An 18,502-nucleotide genomic window follows, 5' to 3' on the forward strand; every position below is an offset into this window, starting at 1 on the left:
CTTTTGAACAGTGTTCACTATCTTTAAATATGACCACAATAAGTATTTACTGTTATTTCAGATAACCATATTCTGGTTCAGTGAAAAGCATTTGAAGCAGCATTTTACATGAAGTAGGATACTCACTGCTAAACTGTGCTCCTGAAACCTGGCACCGCTAAGCCTTGACAAGTGCAATATAAGACAACATTAGGTATGCAAAGTCATCCAGTGGGCTAGATTGGATCCTTTTGCCGGCCACTTCTGGTCCACAGGACATATGTTTGATGAACCTGGTTTAAGGGAATGACCCTGGATGGCAAAAGTGCCACCACCCCATCATTTAACTTGCCTACTATGCTTCAGTATACCAAAAAACATTCTAGCAAAAGTAAAGATACTGCATTTAGAAAATGTATCTAAAAGTAAATCTTAGCTATAATTGGCAGTTAGTTGTAAAAAACAAAGGAAACCAAACCAAACCAAAAAACAAACAAAAAAAACACCAAAAAGTCTCAGAAGTAACCCATCATAATGTTGATTTTAAAACTTTATTTTAACAGGGTTATTTTGTTTAATTTTTGCAGAAGATCCAGTTAGTGTGTTATGTCTCTAAATAGAAATGAATTGTGCCTCTTAGCCTGTACTACATACAAAATGAAAATACATAAGGGAAGTTCCAGCCTTCTACCTTAAATTTACAGCAGGCCTACAACAGTAATTCTTTCTATATATGTTGTCTCATTTGTTTTCTTTGCAATGTCTTGATGCCATCCGGAGTTAATAATATATAACTTGCAAAATTAAAACAAATGTGTTTCTATTTTGCTAGATATTTTTTAATAGTATGTCATTTCCCTTAACAAATACAAAGTCAAACTCTAACAACTATTACAAACATCTTCATTTTATAATAGATCATGTTTTTGTTGTTATAACCATAACCAAACAAAATCAGGACTTTGATGCATGTTAATAAAATCTACTGTTAAAAAGGCTTACTAGTATACAAACATATAAAAAAAGATATGTGATCATATATCTACAAAGCCACAGCTTCTGGTAATGCATTAATTCACAGAGTATTTGCTAACTGATTTTTCTGAACAACACTGGATGAAGAAGAGGATCTTGACAGGATGATCAGGAGAAGTTTACTTCAGTCCTGGCTAAGCTCCTTGATTTGTCTCCCAGTCTGTTGTATCTGAAAAATATCAAATAATAATAATTTTTAAAAAACTCTTATTGCAAGAAATAGAATCATACAAAACTGAAAGAATTGTACCTATCATTTTTGTTCCCTCCTTGGTCTCAGCTGGAACACCGGTCCCGTACTCATTCACACCAGTGATTCTAAAGAAGTAAATTCCTCCCTCCTCCAGGTCAGACACCTTGTAGGACAGTCGGCGGCATTTGTCTGTGAGTCTCGTCCACCCCTTCCTGCTGAGGTCCCGTATATCTACAAGGTAGCTCTTGACAGGGCCTCCTCCCTCATTCTCAGGGATGTCCCAGGTAACGGTGGCAGAGCTCTTGGTCACATCTTTCACTCTGATCTGTGCTGGCGGACCAGGTGAATCCAAAACCCTCACACTCAGTGTCAAAGAGGCAGATCCAGCAACGTTTTGAAATTTGACAATGTATTTGCCAGAGTCATCACGAGTTGCCCCTTCCACTGTGATAGAGGTGACAGAGCTGCTGGTGTTGATCAGTCCTCTGATCCTCAGATCTACATCTGCTTTTTCCCATGTCACATTAGGAACAGGTTTGCCTGTGAAAGGCACAGTCAAAGTGAAGGAGCTGCCATCTTTAACAAGCAGGGTCTTCCTCATATCTGGGCTAATATCAAACCTGGGCTCCTCCTCTCTATCCACAGCCACTTCAGGATCTGTCTCAGGACTTGGCTCGCTGATGCCAATCTTGTTTATGGATCTGACAGTAAAAACATATGCCGTCCCTGATGTGAGGCCAGTTACTGTAAACTCTGTTCTGTCTGTGTTATGAACACCAACAGTCCACTCTTCTTCTGCTGGTGTTTTGTATTCAACCTTGTATCCTGTAACTGCTGCTCCACCATCAAACAGCGGCTTGTTCCATGACAGTGTGATGGCAGTCCTGGATGAATCGATGACGGTTGGTTTTGCAGGAGGGGAAGGGAGAAACTTTGGATCCTCAGCCAGAGTGAGTGGGCAGGGGAGACTGGGTTCACTTAGCCCAGCAGCGTTCTCAGCAAAGACTCTGAATTCATACTCACACCCCACATGCAGCCCGCTAGCTTTGAATCGTAGGTCATAGACAGGCTTCTTGTTAATACAAACCCATCGGACACCCAGCTTCTCCCTTCTCTCAACGATGTAACCACTGATTCGGCTGCCACCATCAGAGGCAGGTCTCTTCCAGCAGATAGTCATGGCCTCGCTGGTTGCACTTGTGACCTCAACATCAGTCGGGGGGGATGGGATAGTAAAGGGATCGACGGCCTTGATGGGCTCACTTTCCAAAGTCTCACCTTCCCCATATTTGTTTACTGCCTTCACCCTAAACAGGTATTCGTTTCCTTTGAGTAGCTTTGTAATTTTGCAGGTAGTTGCCATCATGTCACCGTACATAAGGGTCCAGGCTACACGGCTGGTTTCACACTTTTCAACAATGTAGTGCATGATCTCGGCACCGCCAGTCTCATGAGGGGGTCCCCATGACAGGGTGCATTTCTCTGCTGAGAGTCCAGACACTTCCAGAGGTCCAGCAGGTGGGCCTGGCCTGTCCAGGACCTTGCAGGTGATAGTCCTGGATGTCACACCCCCTGTACTCTGTAGGGTCAGAGTATACTGTCCAGAGTCTTTCCTAACACTTTCTCTGATAAGAAGAGAGGTATGCGTCTTTGTTGCAGTTACCTCAACCCTTCCCTTGCTTCCGATATTTCTACCATTCTTCAACCAAAACACTGTGGGGTTAGGGCGGCCAGAGATGTCAGCATCTATTCTTAGGAGGTCTCCTGCTTTGACAACCACCGCCTGTCTAAATTTGTCCTCCAAGATAATTTTGGGTGGCTCCACATCATGCTGCACTGTAACAGGTCCGGTGGTTTCAGAGGGCGCACTGAAGTTCTCGGCTGCATTCTTTGCAGTCACACGAAAATCATACTGTTCTCCCTCTGTGAGGCCAGTCACTTCCAAGAAGGTGTCCAATAAGTTGGTGAAGTTGCACTTAAGCCAGCAACTCTCTGGCAGCTCCTTACGCTCAACAATGTACCCAGTTATTTTAGCCCCGCCATCATATTCTGGTTTGTCCCAGGACAGGGAAACTGAGCTGTTAGTTATATTGGTGACTGTGAGGTTGTGTGGGGGATCGCACTGGTCTCTTGCTGCCACAGGCTCAGATGCCTTACTGCATGGTCCAACACCGGCTATATTCTCAGCACACACCCGAAACTCATATATCAGACCTTCTTCAACACTTGTTACCTTAAACTGGTTCTCAGTCACTGGGCTTCTGTTTAACTTTGTCCACAAAATACTGCTCTGATCTTTGCATTCAATATGATAACCAATGACAGGGCTGCCACCATCACTGTCTGGCTTGCTCCATGCAACCACCACAACGGACTTTGAGGCACTGACAACATGGAGATTAGTTGGTGGACCAGGGGGCTTAAAGGGATACTGGGCAACGACATGCTCAGACTCAACAAACTGGCTTTTGCCGTAGCGATTTTCTGCAGCAACACGAAACTGATATTCAGTGCCCTGTGTCAGACGGGAAATCTTGATTGATGTCCTGGCAACTGTAGCTGACACAGTCTGCCATATTGTGCTGCCTGTATCTCTCTTCTCAACAACGTAATTACTGATTTGACAGCCGCCAGTGTAGTGAGGGGGCTGCCATGACAATGACATAAAGTCAGCACTCACTTCATCCACTCTGAGCTCACTTGGTGGTCCAGGTCTTTCAAATACATTAACAAAGATTTCAGCGGATGTAGTTCCAGATGAGTTGGCCAGGGTCACCTCATACATGCCAACATCTGATCTGGTTGCATCTTTGATAATGATCTGAGACGATGTGTCAGATGTGTGCACATTTACTCTGCTTGTCTCTTTCAGCAAGTTACCATCTTTCTTCCAGGCTGCTGTTGGCGGTGGCACACCCTTGAATGGAACGTCGATCTTTAAATCATTTCCTGCCTTTACAGTGAATGTGTTGGACAGCAAATTAATAACAGGCTCAGCGTTGGTATCCTTTACTGTAACAGGTGTCAAAAGGGACTTTGGTTCACTTTTTCCCTTTTCGTTCACAGCAGTAACTCTAAAGAAATACTCCTGTCCTTTTTCCAGCCCATTAATAGTCACTTCCGGTGCTTTACTCTGTGAACACAATGCCCACGTATCATCTCCCTTGGCCTGCATTTCTACCATATAACAAGTGATTTTGCTCCCTCCATCATGGCCAGGCTTCTCCCAAAAGAGTCTTGCACTATTGGAAGTAACATCACTGACTGTGATTTTGCCAGGAGGCAGAGGAGCCTCCGACACTTTAACAGGCTCAGAGATCTCTGCTGGCAGTCCAGTGCCAAACTCATTCACGGCAAGGACACGGAAATAATAGAAGCTCCCTTCCTGGAGATTGTCAATCTTGTATGAGTTTCTCACACAGTTGCTACAGACACTTGTGAATGCTTTTCTGGCCTCCTCTCGCTTTTCTACAATGTAGTGGGAAATCTTTGCTCCCCCGTCGATGAGAGGTGCCTCCCAAGTGATGGACACAGAGTCCCTCTTCACATCCTTTACCTCTAAGTTGGTTGGTGCACTGGGAGAGTCCAACACTCTGACATTAATGAATGCTGATTTAGTGCCTCTGCAGTTCTCAGCAGTCAACACATACTTTCCTGTGTGACTTCTATTGACATTCTCGATCACTAACTCTGTATGGGAGCTTGTTACTTCAATTTGAGCACGCTCACTGACAGCGCCGCCTTCCTTTGACCATTTAACCTCAGGCTTTGGCCTTCCTCTGATGGTGACAAGGAGACGTAACGTGGAGCAGGCCCGAACACTGACAATCTTCCTCAAGGTAGAGTCCAACTCGATCTCAGGTGCCTCCAGTTTTTCAGCAGCTACCACAGTCTCAGGTAGATCCACATGCTCTCCAACTCCAGCAACGTTCATCGCACGGATACGAAAATTGTACTTTGCATTTTCTCTCAGTCTCTTCACAGTGTAGCTTGTGTCCTCTACACCTGTGCTTGGTGTACATGCAGTCCACTCGTCTTCTGCTTCTTCTTTCATCTCAACTACAAATCCACTGATGCCTGCTCCTCCATCATAGATGGGCCTTGACCAGGTCAGAGACACAGTACTGCCAGAATAGTCTGTCACTTTGGGGTTGGTGGGGGGACCAGGTGGGTAAGTAGCTTCACATATTTTTATAAATTCACTTGGCTCACTGGGTGCACCCACACCACCAGCATTCTCTGCCATTACTCTAAACTGATAGTAATGTCCCTCAGTGAGCCCTGTGCATCGGAATCGCAAGTCATTTAGTCTTCTCTTGTTGCATTTGGTCCACCTGACACCCTCTTTGTCACATTTCTCCAGGATGTAGCCTTCAATCTCTGAGCCTCCATCACTCTCGGGTCTTTCCCATGATAGCACGACAGAGTCACCAGTCACAGCGCTGGCTGTAGGGGTTGAAGGTGCACTAGGTGTTTTAAAAGGGTTCTGTGCAATGAATGGGTCTGATTCCAGGAATTCACCAACACCAAATTTATTCACAGCAGCTATTCTGAATATATACTCTTTCCCCTGCACCAGTTTTGTCACTTTGTAGCTGACAGCTTCAACTTGAGACTCAACCCCTGTCCATGTAACACGGCTGGTCTCCCTTTTTTCAACGATGTAGTGAGTAACACTGGCACCACCATCATTTAAAGGAGGGTTCCAGTGAAGATTACACTTCTCTGCACTGACAGCTTTCACCTTCAAAGGTCCGTCTGGAGGACCAGGTCGATCCAGGACCTTCACATTAGCTGAGACAGATGTAGTTCCACCAACGTTACTGAGGTTCAAGACAAAGCGCCCCCCATCCACTCGAGCACAGTCCCTGACGGTAAGAGTCGTATGAGTGAGGGTGTTTTTGATCTCCATTCTTGGCGTAGCTTTGTCAATTTCTTTTCCATCCTTCAGCCATATTATTGCAGGAAGGGGCTTCCCAGAGTAATCAGCATCAATAACGAATGTCTCACCAGCCTGAACAATGGTAGCACTCTTGAATTTAGGATCCATGAACGCTTTGGGTCCTTCAATGACATCCTGAGCGATGATGATTACGCTTTCTGAGGGTGTGCTCCAGACGCCAGCACCGTTCTTAGCAGTTACTCTAAACTCGTAACCTTGACCTCCTGTCAGACCTGTGACTGTGAACTCAGTCTCAATAACATTGGTGAAGTTTGCCTTCATCCATCTGCCATCTGGGAGCTCCTTCTTTTCAACAACGTAGCCTGTAATTGTGCTTCCTCCGTCATACTTAGGTTTTGCCCACTGAAGTGTGATGTTGTCTCTAGTGATGACAACAGCTTCAGGTTTACCAGGTGGATCACAGCGGTCTCGTGCCACATAGCTTTCAGATATCTTGCTAGGTGGGCTGAGTCCTGCAATATTCTCAGCAATGACTCTGAATTCATACTCAATGCCTTCCTCCAGTCCACTTGCTTTGAAGCGAGCATCAGGTAGGACAAGTTTGTTCAGCTTGGTCCATAAAATGCTGTTCTTCTCTTTGCGCTCAAGGTGATAGCCAGTGATGGGGCTGCCTCCATCTTTAGCTGGAGGCTCCCATTCAACCACCATGCTGTACTTTGTCACTGAGGACACGAAGGGGGTGCCAGGAGCTGTTGGCACACTGAAAGGATATTGTGCAACCACAATAGGAGAGGTGATTGCAGTACTCTTTCCATACCTATTTTCTGCAAACACTCTGAATTGATATTCATTTCCTGTCTTCAGTTTGGTGACTTTGATTGTGGTTCTTACTGTCGTTGCCGACACAGTCTGCCAGTCTGTACTTAAAACGTCCCGTTTCTCTACTACATAGTTGTCTAGCTGACAGCCTCCTGTGTATTCTGGCGCCCCCCAGGAGATGGTAACATAGTCAGAACTGATCTCATCAATCTTCACAGGCCCTGTGGGTGGGTCGGGCTTTTCGAGAACAACCACAGTGATTTCTCCTGTATATTTTCCAGCGCTGTTGCTTGCCGTGATGGAGTATTGACCAGAGTGCTCCCTGGCAGCATGTCTGATATGAAGAACTGTTAATGGTGATGTATTTGACACTTCTAACCTTGATGTCTCTTTGACTGGCTGAGCATCTTTTTTCCATTCAATCTTTGGTGCTGGGTGTCCAGTCACTGGGATCTCTACTTTCAGATCTTCCCCATTCTTGACAGTAAATGTGCCAAAAGTTATCTGGAGCTCTGGCTTAATAGCCTTTTCCTTATCTGTGACAGGGCCAGGCTGGACCCCAGGGTGGTGTTCTGCGCTCTCTGCAGCAGGAGCAGCCTGACCTGGTGTGAGGAAAAACAGCATCAAATAAGGAAAACATTAGCTGGTATCACTGTGCAGACTGGTTATACAAAATTAGTCTATGCGACTTTTAAATGCATTCGAGTAAACGCATTAAACTGTTGAGTGAATGTTAAAACTTCCAACTTTATCTTACATAGATAACACCGTCAAGAAGTGAAGGTTAGATAATTGCCAGAAGTATGTTTTTTGCATTTATCTGTGATTGTTAATTTAATCATTATGAAATTGAATTCTTAAGAAAAGTATAACTTTTTATTATCTAGACCACACAATGATGGGATGAATGCATGACATACCGTGGACATTGGCTGTGAGGGGTGGCTGGGTATTGTTTGCTGTGAGCTCTGCGTGAGGTGTCACATTTATATTTAGAGTGTGAGATGTGTCTTCTGCTTTCTTCCCCGCCTACAAAAGAAAATAGTCTGTCAGAGAGTATAAAGATAAACACCAGCTTAAACAATCAGCGTGACGTGTTTCTTTTTTCCCTTTTTTTAGTAAGACTGTTATGTTGTTTGGTGAAAAAAACATTTTAAAATTGCTATACATCTAAAATCTTTAGACATATTTTCAAAGCAGCATAAACGGTCCATGTTTCCTTTATCAGTTTCTGTATAATAGGCTATGTAGTGCTTGAGCTATTCTTTATTTTGTTATGTTTATCTTCTAAACCCTCATCTCATGAAACTACACATAATCTCTCACAAATTATTTATTTGTTTATTTCTTAAGTTTTATTTTATGTTCTTTTTTTCTTTACTATTTACATTTATATTGTCTGTTTTTCTCACCTTGTATACGTAGCCTATATGTCTTAGTATAAATGAGCTCTTTCTCTTTTCTATATGTCGAGAAGATCAACAACAGTTCAAGTGACAAAAACACACATTTTGCTATACATACTCAATCATAATAGAATTTTGACAAAACTAACTTTAGTAATCAAGCTAGCACGTAGGTTATCATAGTGAGTGTGATATGTTGGTAACAGAAACTGTTGATGGAGTTAAAAATAACTAGAGGCATGGCGGACCAGGCTGCCATCTGCTCAACTGAACAGATACACCTCTATTATTATCTAACCCTTAAAGCTCTCATAATGTTTAAACCTTTTCACTTTAGAAAGAACCGCAATAAAGACAAATCATTACTCAAAAAGTAGCTGCCAGATAGTTCAATAACGATCAAGATATGATATAAGATATAAGATTGTTACAAGTATTATAGTTTCAGACACAACTGTACTTACTTTGTTGTTGCTGGCCTCCATTGTTCCTCTCACTTGTCTTTATTTATGTATAAGAAATGAGATGAAAATTCAAAATCCAGCTAGTTCAGGTAATCAGTAGCATCGACTGTGATGAGCCCCCAAACTGTGTGGCAGAGATTCACGACTCTGCCAATCACTGCCTGCTTTATCTCTAAAAGCATGCAGGGACTAAAATAACTATGTTGCCTGATTGGCCAGCTGCTCATTCTTTCAAAGTTAGCTGAGCCATCGTGGGTCAGCGAGGGAAAACTTAGACACTTGCTCAACAGTAAAATATTGCGCACACACTCTTCCAGATATAAGGGGGATTACCATATTACTTTACAGTTTAGATATCATCTAAATAGCTTTGTGTATGTGTGTTCATTGGGGGTTGGTTGAGTTATGTGAGCACATTAGTGAGCAGCCTTCCTAAACAAATGCTCAGTCACTGCAACACTATGAGTGGGTGAGGGCAGTGGTGGAATATAAGGAAGTACATTAACTCAAATACTGTACTTGTACTTAGAATTTTCAGGCACTTTTACTTTACTTGAATATTTTCCATTTTCTGCTACTTTATACTTGTAATAAACTACATTTCAGAGGCAAATACTGTCACCTAATTTGCACTCTGTTCATGGGCAGATTTTGAGACATTGGGCACAGATTTACTTAGGGCCCCACCACTTCCTCAAAATAGGAGCAGGACACACAGTCGTTGTGGTGGTTTTGAGTCTCTTTGCAATCGTTATGCATCTTTTTGTGTCACTTTGTGGTAATTTTGTGTCTCCTTGTGGTGATACTGTGTCTTCTTGGTTTAATTTATGTGTATCTTTAAGTAAATTTGTGTCCTTGTCAGATTCTATCCTTTTTTATTTCTACATGATTATGCACTGTTCTGAGGAAGCTGCTACAATTTCGTCATGCACCGGTATGATGACAATAAAGGAAATTCTGATTCTGATTCTGATGTAGGCTATAGGATGTAAAATTGTTCTTTTTTTATGTTATGAAAAAGTAAAAAGTAAGTTTAAAAAGTATATGTTAGACTGCCCCCTGATTTTAATTGATATGTATCTAAGGAATAATTTTTCTGCTATTTCTTCTGCTGTTATCAAATACCAACCTTTTATAATATTAAAATGTAAAAATATTAAACATTAAACTTGTAATTACACTGATATTAACATACATTTATACAGTTTTAATGTGGAAACTACGAGATCATTCAAGTACCATTTCTAGAAACAATTATTCTGAAAACCTGAACCGGAAATACACCAATAAACACCGACGAAGAAGAACACGTGTAACCAAGGAAGTCGGATGAATGAAGCTCATGATGAAGCTAGCTGAGTTAAGCTAACACACCGGTGCTAAGAAAAAACAGGATATAAAACAAATTATGCGAATGTGAATAAGAGTTTGTTGTGTGTTTTAAAAAAGGCCTTTAATCTGCTGTTTGTTCCAGGACACTGGCTTTGACACGGTGATATTACGCGACTGTCAAAATAAAAAGGTGAGTACCTGGTTGTGTTATGGACAAACAACCAGTAGCTATTAGTTTCTGTCACAGACATTATCATTGTCAGTGGTGGAATTCACTCAAATAACCTTACTGCAGTTTAGTACTAATTTGAGGTATGTTTATTTTACTGCAACTTCACTACTGAATTCATTTCGGGGATATGCTGCATTTTTTTTACTTTACTATCTTACACTTGTCTAAACAATGCATCGCGTTTTATAAATTCATAATATATTTTGTACATAAAAAAGATTATGATTAATATATTGATTTATCTGTAATAATGATCGATTGGGTCACATAATAACAACAGAAATCACTGTTTAGGGTTTCTGTCCTCCACTGATGTTAACAACCCTGGTTGTAGAGTTGTAGTACACTAAATTAAATGTCATGCCAGTTTAATAACTGATAAAATGAACTGGCAACAATTTAGATAATTGATTAATTTATAGTTTAGTTTATTTATTTGCACATACATGTGTGTAGAAAAGATAGTATGATGTTAAAAGTTTAAACATTGTGCAGGAGAGGTTAGAAGCCAAGAAATGTCTTACGAAGATGCCTACCTTATTAAATATCAGCAATCATACATAAAGAAAAAGATGAAAACAAACATTGCATAATTGATCAAAGTTACAAGACTAAGGAGTAATATAAAACTGATAGAAATGTACAAATTACAGAAAAAGTTTGTTTATAAGTTAAAATGCATCACATATGTATTAATGAAGTGTTATGAGTCTTTGCAAATTAGTCCCTTTAGATGTTTTTAAATAATGATAATTTAGATTTTGATTGCATAGTTGATTGATTGATGTTGATTAGTAGTTGATTTAGTAGGCAGACTAATCAATAATTGTTCTTTGCAGCCATGTTCACAGGCTACTCATGTGACCCAGCGCTCTGTCAGCAAAATGACATCTAAAAGATCTGCTATAGTGAACCCCATTGTCAAACCTCATGCCTCTGTGCCTCACTGTTCATCAGCAGATCCAACCATGCCACTCCAGTTTGTGTATAGCAACCGGGACTTTGTCACAGATGTGCATCGGAGCAGCGAAAGCAGACTTGGGGTTGAATCACCGCCAACCAAGTTTGACACGACCATCCAGTCCGGCTGGACAGACAGGATGAACAGGGGGCTCTTCCGCTACCATCTGGGTGATTTACAAACCCGTATCCTGCCGGGTCCGCATGGCTATGTTGCCCAGCTGAATATTCAAAGAGGAATAGAGAGAAGAAAGCCTCAGGAGATACTCAGCATTCAGCAGGAGTTCAGTGCCAAGCAGTTTAATTTTAACAAAATCAATCCAGAGGAAATCATATTTGAGATGATTAAGGACGCTGAGGGAGGACATGAAAAAGGACAGGTGCATCAACCCTGCAGGATGGTTGTGCTGGTCAATGTCAGCCCTTTGGAGTTTGGACATTGTCTCTTTGTTCCAGATCCTTCACGCTGTTTACCACAGGTCGTGACGAGGTTCGCCCTCCAGGGTGGTATTGAATCTGTGCTCCTGAGTTCCGATCCTGGCTTCCGTGTGGGGTTCAACAGTCTCGGAGCGTTTGCGTCTGTCAATCATTTGCACCTACACGGGTACTACCTGGATCATGAGCTCAAGTTAGAATCGATGCCAGTCAAACCACTGGTCCCGGAAAAGGGGTTTTATCGCTTGTTGGACTTTCCTGCAGGCTTTTTGTTTTACACAGAATCAGAGGGGGTGGAGAAAGTTGCAGGAGCAATCTGTCAAGTCACAGACTTTCTTGTGGACCGTAATATTGCTCACAACCTGTTCTTGACTAGAGGATGTCCGCCCTGTGATCGCATGCAGAACGAAAAGGATCACAGTTCGAGAAAGGGTGTTCGTATCGCTGTATGGCCCAGAGCATCGTGCTTCGGTGCCAAGGAGGAGTCTGCCTTCAATGTTGCACTCTGTGAGCTGGCTGGACATTTACCATTTAAGAACAAGAAGGACTACGAGCTCACTTCTGAGAGAGATGTAATAGGTATCATCCAGCAGTATCTGTTGCCTGACGCAGAGTTTCACACGCTGGAACAGCAGCTTACTCGTCATTTGTTGGATTTATAGTGTGTAGACATTAAAGACTTTTTAAATCCTGTGCTGGGTGTTCAAATCAACCAGAAGCTACACATTCTTCACAAATTCTGTAATATGTTCAGGCTTTTGTTGACATCAATAAGTAAAAGGAGTATCTTTACACTTGATTATACTTTGCGAACTATAAATCTTCTGTCCTGTATCTGGCCTAAACAAATCACTGGATGAGCACAAAATATCTTCTTATACAAATATACCAGTCAGAATAAACTGTATTTAATGGAGGACTTGATGTGCTGTATTAAAACTTGTGTCAAATAAACTGCCAAAAGCACTTTATCCTAAGATATTTAAGTCACTTTTGTATTTATTTAGGGAGTGTGCATGTGAAGCATAGTGACACACATTTCGGTTATTTAAGTCACAATACAATTTTGTGGCGATTTTAAATATGTTGCGATATGCTGAGTATTGCAATAAAATATATTACAATATTTTACGATTTATTACATTTTTTTTAAGTGTAAATTATGTCCCCAAAAATGTTGTCTTCTGTTTTATCCAGTAAGATAAATTTTTCAGTCCATTCGTCTCACCTCAGCCATTTTATCACAGCAGCAAAATGTACCTAGTGGGCTGAAAAAGCAATTTATTATATTATTCCAGTAAGCTACCTAAAATTTAATTTGTATTTGTAATATTTTTAATTCATATAATAAAAAATAGATATTTGCATGACGATATGATAATGCCACACAAAAATATCGGGATACTGTGCTGTATCGTTTTTTTTTTCCCACGCTCCAACTGTTTAGCTGTAAAATGAGAAAGTTTGTGACATGGCCACCATGTTGGATACATTTAACCGAAGTAATAAGCACAGCCCACAAGCCAGACCAACTTTCTCATGTTACAGCTAAACAGTGCACTAAAATATGTGTCTGAAAACATTTGAGGTGAGAAATAGGCAATGCAGTAACAGAATCTTGATTCATATTAGATCAGCGCGGCCTAGTTTGACAGTCACAGTTAACGAGCAGTGATTGACAGCTGTGTCAGAGACTCCTCAGCTCTGATTGGCTGTTGCTGCCGAAATGCGGTCTGATTCTAGTGAATGCCACTGGAGGCGGCAGGAAGAGGAAGAGGGACATAATTTTTTCACAGATTATCTTTCTCATGTATTTCTTTCAGAATATAGTGACAGTTTTAGCAAATATGACAAAGTTATTTTCAAAGAAATTACCGACTGTGGCTTTAAGGGATTTGGTTGTTCATGCTGGCTCACTGACATTGTTTAGGATATTTGTTACACCTGTGCTTTTCCTGTGAAGACATCAGATAATCAGTTGTGAAAAAGCCCAGGGTGTTATGTCTATTGATTAAGTAATAAAAGTAATATGGAGATACATTTTTCCAAGGCATTGATTTGATGAGTTTAAATCAGTGGTCAATTATAGGACAACACACAGAACAGCATGAGGCTGAGATGAGAGGATTAAACATAATTAAATGTATGTAAAACATACTTGTGTTGCTCTCAGGCTCTCGGGTTTTCCTTTTGTAGCAAAGGGAAACAGCCACAAGAGAGTGAGCATGCAACAGAAGAGTTGTGTAAACTGAAAATTGCTGATGATGCTGACAACAGTGTGTGAGTGTGTGTGTATTTGAGATTGACCAGGACACCTTGGAGCAAAAAGAGAGGGGGGAAACAAGGTATTTGAGTGTATTTTGCACTCTCTCTCTTTAATCTCCAGCTTTTTATTTGTGTCAGAATTCTCAGTCCATGATATGTAAAATACTTTTGCGAAGCAAGACGTTCCAGAAGTTGGCTAAAGCCATAATAGATTTCTCTCATGGAAAACATTTCGACATGTCACATTAGGAATAGCAAAGGCGTAAATAATACTACTAATGATGGCTGTTTTCCATTTAGCTACTTTAGTTTCAGGTTCCTGGTATTGAGCATGCTGGCTCCCTGTCACACTGTTATCACTAGGAACACCGGCACTATGAAAAAGGCCCAGGCTGTTTAGACTGAGTACATCACCTGAATCGCTGTATACACATTATGGGAATTTGCTGGTAGTTCCTGTTGGGATGTGTGAGGGTAGTCTCCACATTTCTTTACCATTCGGCACTTCCTGTCTCACACATTGTGCAGCCAGCAGTTGAACTGACAGTGGAGTGGTGGCCCAAAGGTTAGAGAGGTGAGCCTGTGACTGACAGGTAATGGATTTGATCCCTTACAGGATAACTCAAGTGTGGAAAGCACACTTGCCCCTTCCTCATTACCACCACTTAGCTGTCCTCGGGCAAGACCCTTAACCCCAACGGTTGTAGTTAAGCTGCTCAAAGGCCGCGACAGATGTGACGCTCTGTTAATGCTCACGGTAAAACTTCACTACATAAATAAAGGTTTAGAAAAACGAAAAGAAAGCTGCAGTCAGACACAGTTTACACACATATATATGCTACACAAATAAATGTATAATGTTTTATTTGTTTAACCTACTTGGAAAAAATGACCCTTCACATCTTTCTCTTACTCTAAAAGAAATACAAGGCACACAAGCTGCTTCAACACGCCTAACAGCAGCAATGCTCAGATCAAGGGAGATGCCACACATCCTCCCCGAAGAGCAAATCATGTGCCAGAATGACATCACCAAGGTAGCAGTGCTAAGCCGAGCAGTAAGATCAATGAGCGTAGATACCCGCTCACTTGTTTTAATGAAGTTCCTCATTGCTGAGCACACAATGATCTATATGTTGAGCTGCTGACAGGCTGACAGTCTTGAATCGGTATCAGTATCTAGGAAATTTGACTGGTGCAGCACAAAAATACATTCTCTAGTTTCTGATACATGTTCTCTGTAGCACTTATTTATCATTTTGCACAAACATAATGGAGCAATAAAAGCTGAAAAAAAGATTTAAGACTTTTAAGGTTATGTCTTCACACTTATTTGTGCAGTTTAATTAGTTGCTGCATCTTTTTACTTATGAAATGACACCTACTCTATGCTATTGTAAGTCCTGGGTCTTTGACAAGGGGTCCTTAGAGTTACTGCCAGGGAGGTGCTAAATTATTGTTTGATAGTTTTTTTGAAAATGAAAATATGCCCGAAATCTAAACAGCTTACTTTGCAACAAGGAGATTTTCCTCCTTCGTCTACCTGAAAAGCAAATACAGGTTGAGACTGCAGCCTGGAGCTGAAACAGCTCTCTGCTTGACAACCCACATTCACCCTATTCACTTTTTTCAAAAAAGAATGGTTGTTTTTGAATAAGGTAAGGGACATTTTAAATATTATAATTAGGCATAATTAGACTGTGCATTAAAATACACACATTAATAGAGATGAAAATGTCCTGTAACAGGGTGGACATTTGGTGTCAGGATATCCTGAGCTGGACTGATACATTTCTCTTAAACAAATGTTTTAATACATTTGATTTATTTTGGTGGTACTGGGATAAGTAAGACAAGTACACCAGTTACAAATCAGAGTTGTCGATTTAATTCTCAATCAATAGCAGTTTTATTGGCCTTATAGTATGTAACACAGAATAAGCAGTGACATAGCTTTTTCCTGTTATTGGTTTAAGGCAGTGATCTTGACTCTGAAGCACACTTTTTAAACATGACACTTGAGCTGAGAGGCAAGTGCAAGACAGGACCGGATAGGTAGGTCTGGATCATATTTACTATTTACATTTGGGAGTCTGTGTTTAAACATTCACCCTTTTCCCACTGTGGATGTTACGTAGTGCAAACTGAAGTGACAAAGTTAACTCTAACTCGTACGTCACCATGGTTGAATACTGAGAAAGTGACAAAACCATCAAAACAGTTTTTGCCTGTCTGGCAGGAACTTCTGAGAAGACATATGGCAGCCAGTATATGAACAAAGAGATTATTTACACAGAGGCATCACTGTTTGACATTTTGGGAAGTACACTTTTTTGCTGCCTTGCTGACAGATGAGCTGCTTATTTTGGCATAAAAATTAGAAATGGGTAAATAGCTCGCCAAACTCTGTTAAAAAGTAACGCAAACTGCCTACCTGCACCTCTCATGCTCCCTAATTAAGATGTTATCGTGAGCAAAGTCACCTCTAGTTGCCTGGCAACTGGAAAATAGTCCAGCAAATAACCCTTTTCAAAACAGTGAATTGTTGTTTTTGCACTTTGGTTGTTGGTATGTGTTAATAAGTGAGCTTTGGAGATGCTGGTGGGAGGGTATTGTTTTAGGCAGATTTTTCTGTGTCCTTGTTTCTAGTTTGTATGCAAAGATGAGCTTACGGGCTCAATTGACAAACAGACCAAACAGACATGAGAGTGATATCAACATGTCATCTTTCAGCAAAAAAGCTAAAATGTTAAAGTATTCTATTAAAGGTGACTACAACCTACCAAAGCAATAGCTCTCTGTGGATGAAACACTGGTTTTACATGATTTTAACATCCTCATACAGCCCAAAACATTGAATTTGCTGAGTTGCAGTTACAAAAGCAAGGCCCCTCAACAACTTCCAGTCATAATGTGAATGCGTAGTGTGTTTTCTGAGGAAGACGTAGGTCTATAATGTCGGCTGGGCAGTGAGGGATGCAAGGGGTAAACTCACACATTACAAGATTGTACATAGCTACTCTTTGACTCCACACAAACTCTATAAAATGAGTCTCAAATGTTTTTCAGTCCAAGGACCCCTTAGCTGAAAGAGAAACGGAGCAGGGACCCTCTACCGCATATATGGTATAAAAATGAGTTGCATGTTACACTGTGCCTACAATAAGGTGTAGGGCAGCCTAATGTGCCATGTATAAACATGACTTTTTATGGTGCATATAATACAAAGTTATTAAAATGATAGTGACAGATTCATATATTTACACATCATATTTTAACGACACAAAGAAAGCATTAACTACAGCAAACAGCAGAGCATCAGTACAATATAATTACACAACAACAACAACAACAACAAACAGCATGTTAGCACAGACAGACATGAAAAACCTACACACAGATCAGCATTACATTCAGACGTGCAGCGCAGCAATAGAGAGTAAACATAGATAAAACTCAATAGTCATTATGTATGGTCATATGCACTAACACATAAGCCATGCTACTGAAAGTTAGCAGCATGTAAACTAGAAAGACAACAACAGCGTTTCGGTGAGCAATGTACTGAGTTGATTAGTAATGTTCACATGTCTGATTGTCCAAAAACCAGTTCTTGAGCCTTTGTTAAAAGTTGTGATAGATGTTACAGTGTCTTATCTCAGATGGGAGATCGTTCCATAGTGTAGAAGCTCTGACAGAAAAGCGTGACTGGCTGACCGAGCTCGACCTGTGAGGGATTGCACAATCCTCTCTCAGCCTTGCCATTTCATATTTTAAACATCAGGCAGATGTCAGCATATTTCAGTAGATTTTCCCAACTGACCGGCTACCTGAGACACCTGACGCTGGTTGGTGGCTCATGGTTTGTCTATAGGTCAGATGGAGGTTGTTACGCAGAGGACCGCATCAGCCTCAGGCTACAGTCTTTACAGTCTGTACTTGCTCTGCAGGTAGCTGAGGGAGGAAAATCCACTTTTACAAAGTTGTTGCAGAGGGCAAAGTATGTTGGATTTGTGTTAGTGTGGATTTTCAGACACATACAGAAAACTTTCAAGAAACCATCAAACAATAATTTGGCAACCTCCCTGTAGTGATTCTGAGGAGCTCCAAGGGGTTGTGAATTTGAAGACCTTATTTGTTTATACAATTTAAAACTCAGTTTTCCTTTCTAAATAATATCATGTACATTTTCATGTCACCACTGTGGGAATGTTATGTGATGGAAACAAAAATTTAAATGAGAAAGAAAAGAACCACAGAGTTTTAATCACTTTTTTATTTGACACAAATGTCATGTTTCCTGAATTCTTTAAGCACTTAAACTCAAAAAAGACTTAAATGTCCAATTAAAATGTATAATTTCACAATTTTCACATACAGAAGTGTGGAAAGAATTAGCCTTTAGTCAATAAATAACTGGCCCCTTGTCTCGACTTTGAACTGTGCATGTGTCATGGTTGACTGAGTCAAACCTGTCGT

General features: G+C 40.9%; 2 protein-coding genes across 4 annotated transcripts; one reads left to right on the forward strand and one right to left on the reverse strand.

Annotated features, from left to right (window-relative positions):
- Positions 1–511: 511 nt before the first annotated feature.
- Positions 512–8,941, reverse strand: LOC125887775 (titin-like). Its single transcript, XM_049574834.1, has 4 exons — positions 8,800–8,941; positions 7,850–7,958; positions 1,265–7,531; positions 512–1,183 (listed from the first exon to the last, which is right to left on the reverse strand). Exons 1-4 carry the CDS (start codon positions 8,818–8,820, stop codon positions 1,149–1,151), a joined length of 6,432 nt encoding a protein of 2,143 aa, XP_049430791.1. The 5' UTR covers positions 8,821–8,941; the 3' UTR covers positions 512–1,148.
- Positions 8,942–10,100: 1,159 nt separating this feature from the next.
- Positions 10,101–12,841, forward strand: gdpgp1 (GDP-D-glucose phosphorylase 1). Of its 3 annotated transcripts, none has more exons than XM_049574236.1 (3): positions 10,101–10,158; positions 10,274–10,321; positions 11,321–12,841. In XM_049574236.1, exon 3 carries the CDS (start codon positions 11,332–11,334, stop codon positions 12,418–12,420), a length of 1,089 nt encoding a protein of 362 aa, XP_049430193.1. In that variant the 5' UTR covers positions 10,101–10,158; positions 10,274–10,321; positions 11,321–11,331; the 3' UTR covers positions 12,421–12,841. The 3 variants fall into 3 exon arrangements, with proteins under 3 accessions (XP_049430193.1, XP_049430191.1, XP_049430192.1); XM_049574234.1 differs by having other exon boundaries at positions 10,109–10,158; positions 11,203–12,841; XM_049574235.1 differs by having other exon boundaries at positions 10,111–10,321; positions 11,324–12,840.
- Positions 12,842–18,502: the final 5,661 nt, after the last annotated feature.

Source organism: Epinephelus fuscoguttatus, linkage group LG4 (assembly GCF_011397635.1).
Source record: "Epinephelus fuscoguttatus linkage group LG4, E.fuscoguttatus.final_Chr_v1".
Classification (NCBI taxonomy): Eukaryota; Metazoa; Chordata; class Actinopteri; order Perciformes; family Serranidae; genus Epinephelus; species Epinephelus fuscoguttatus.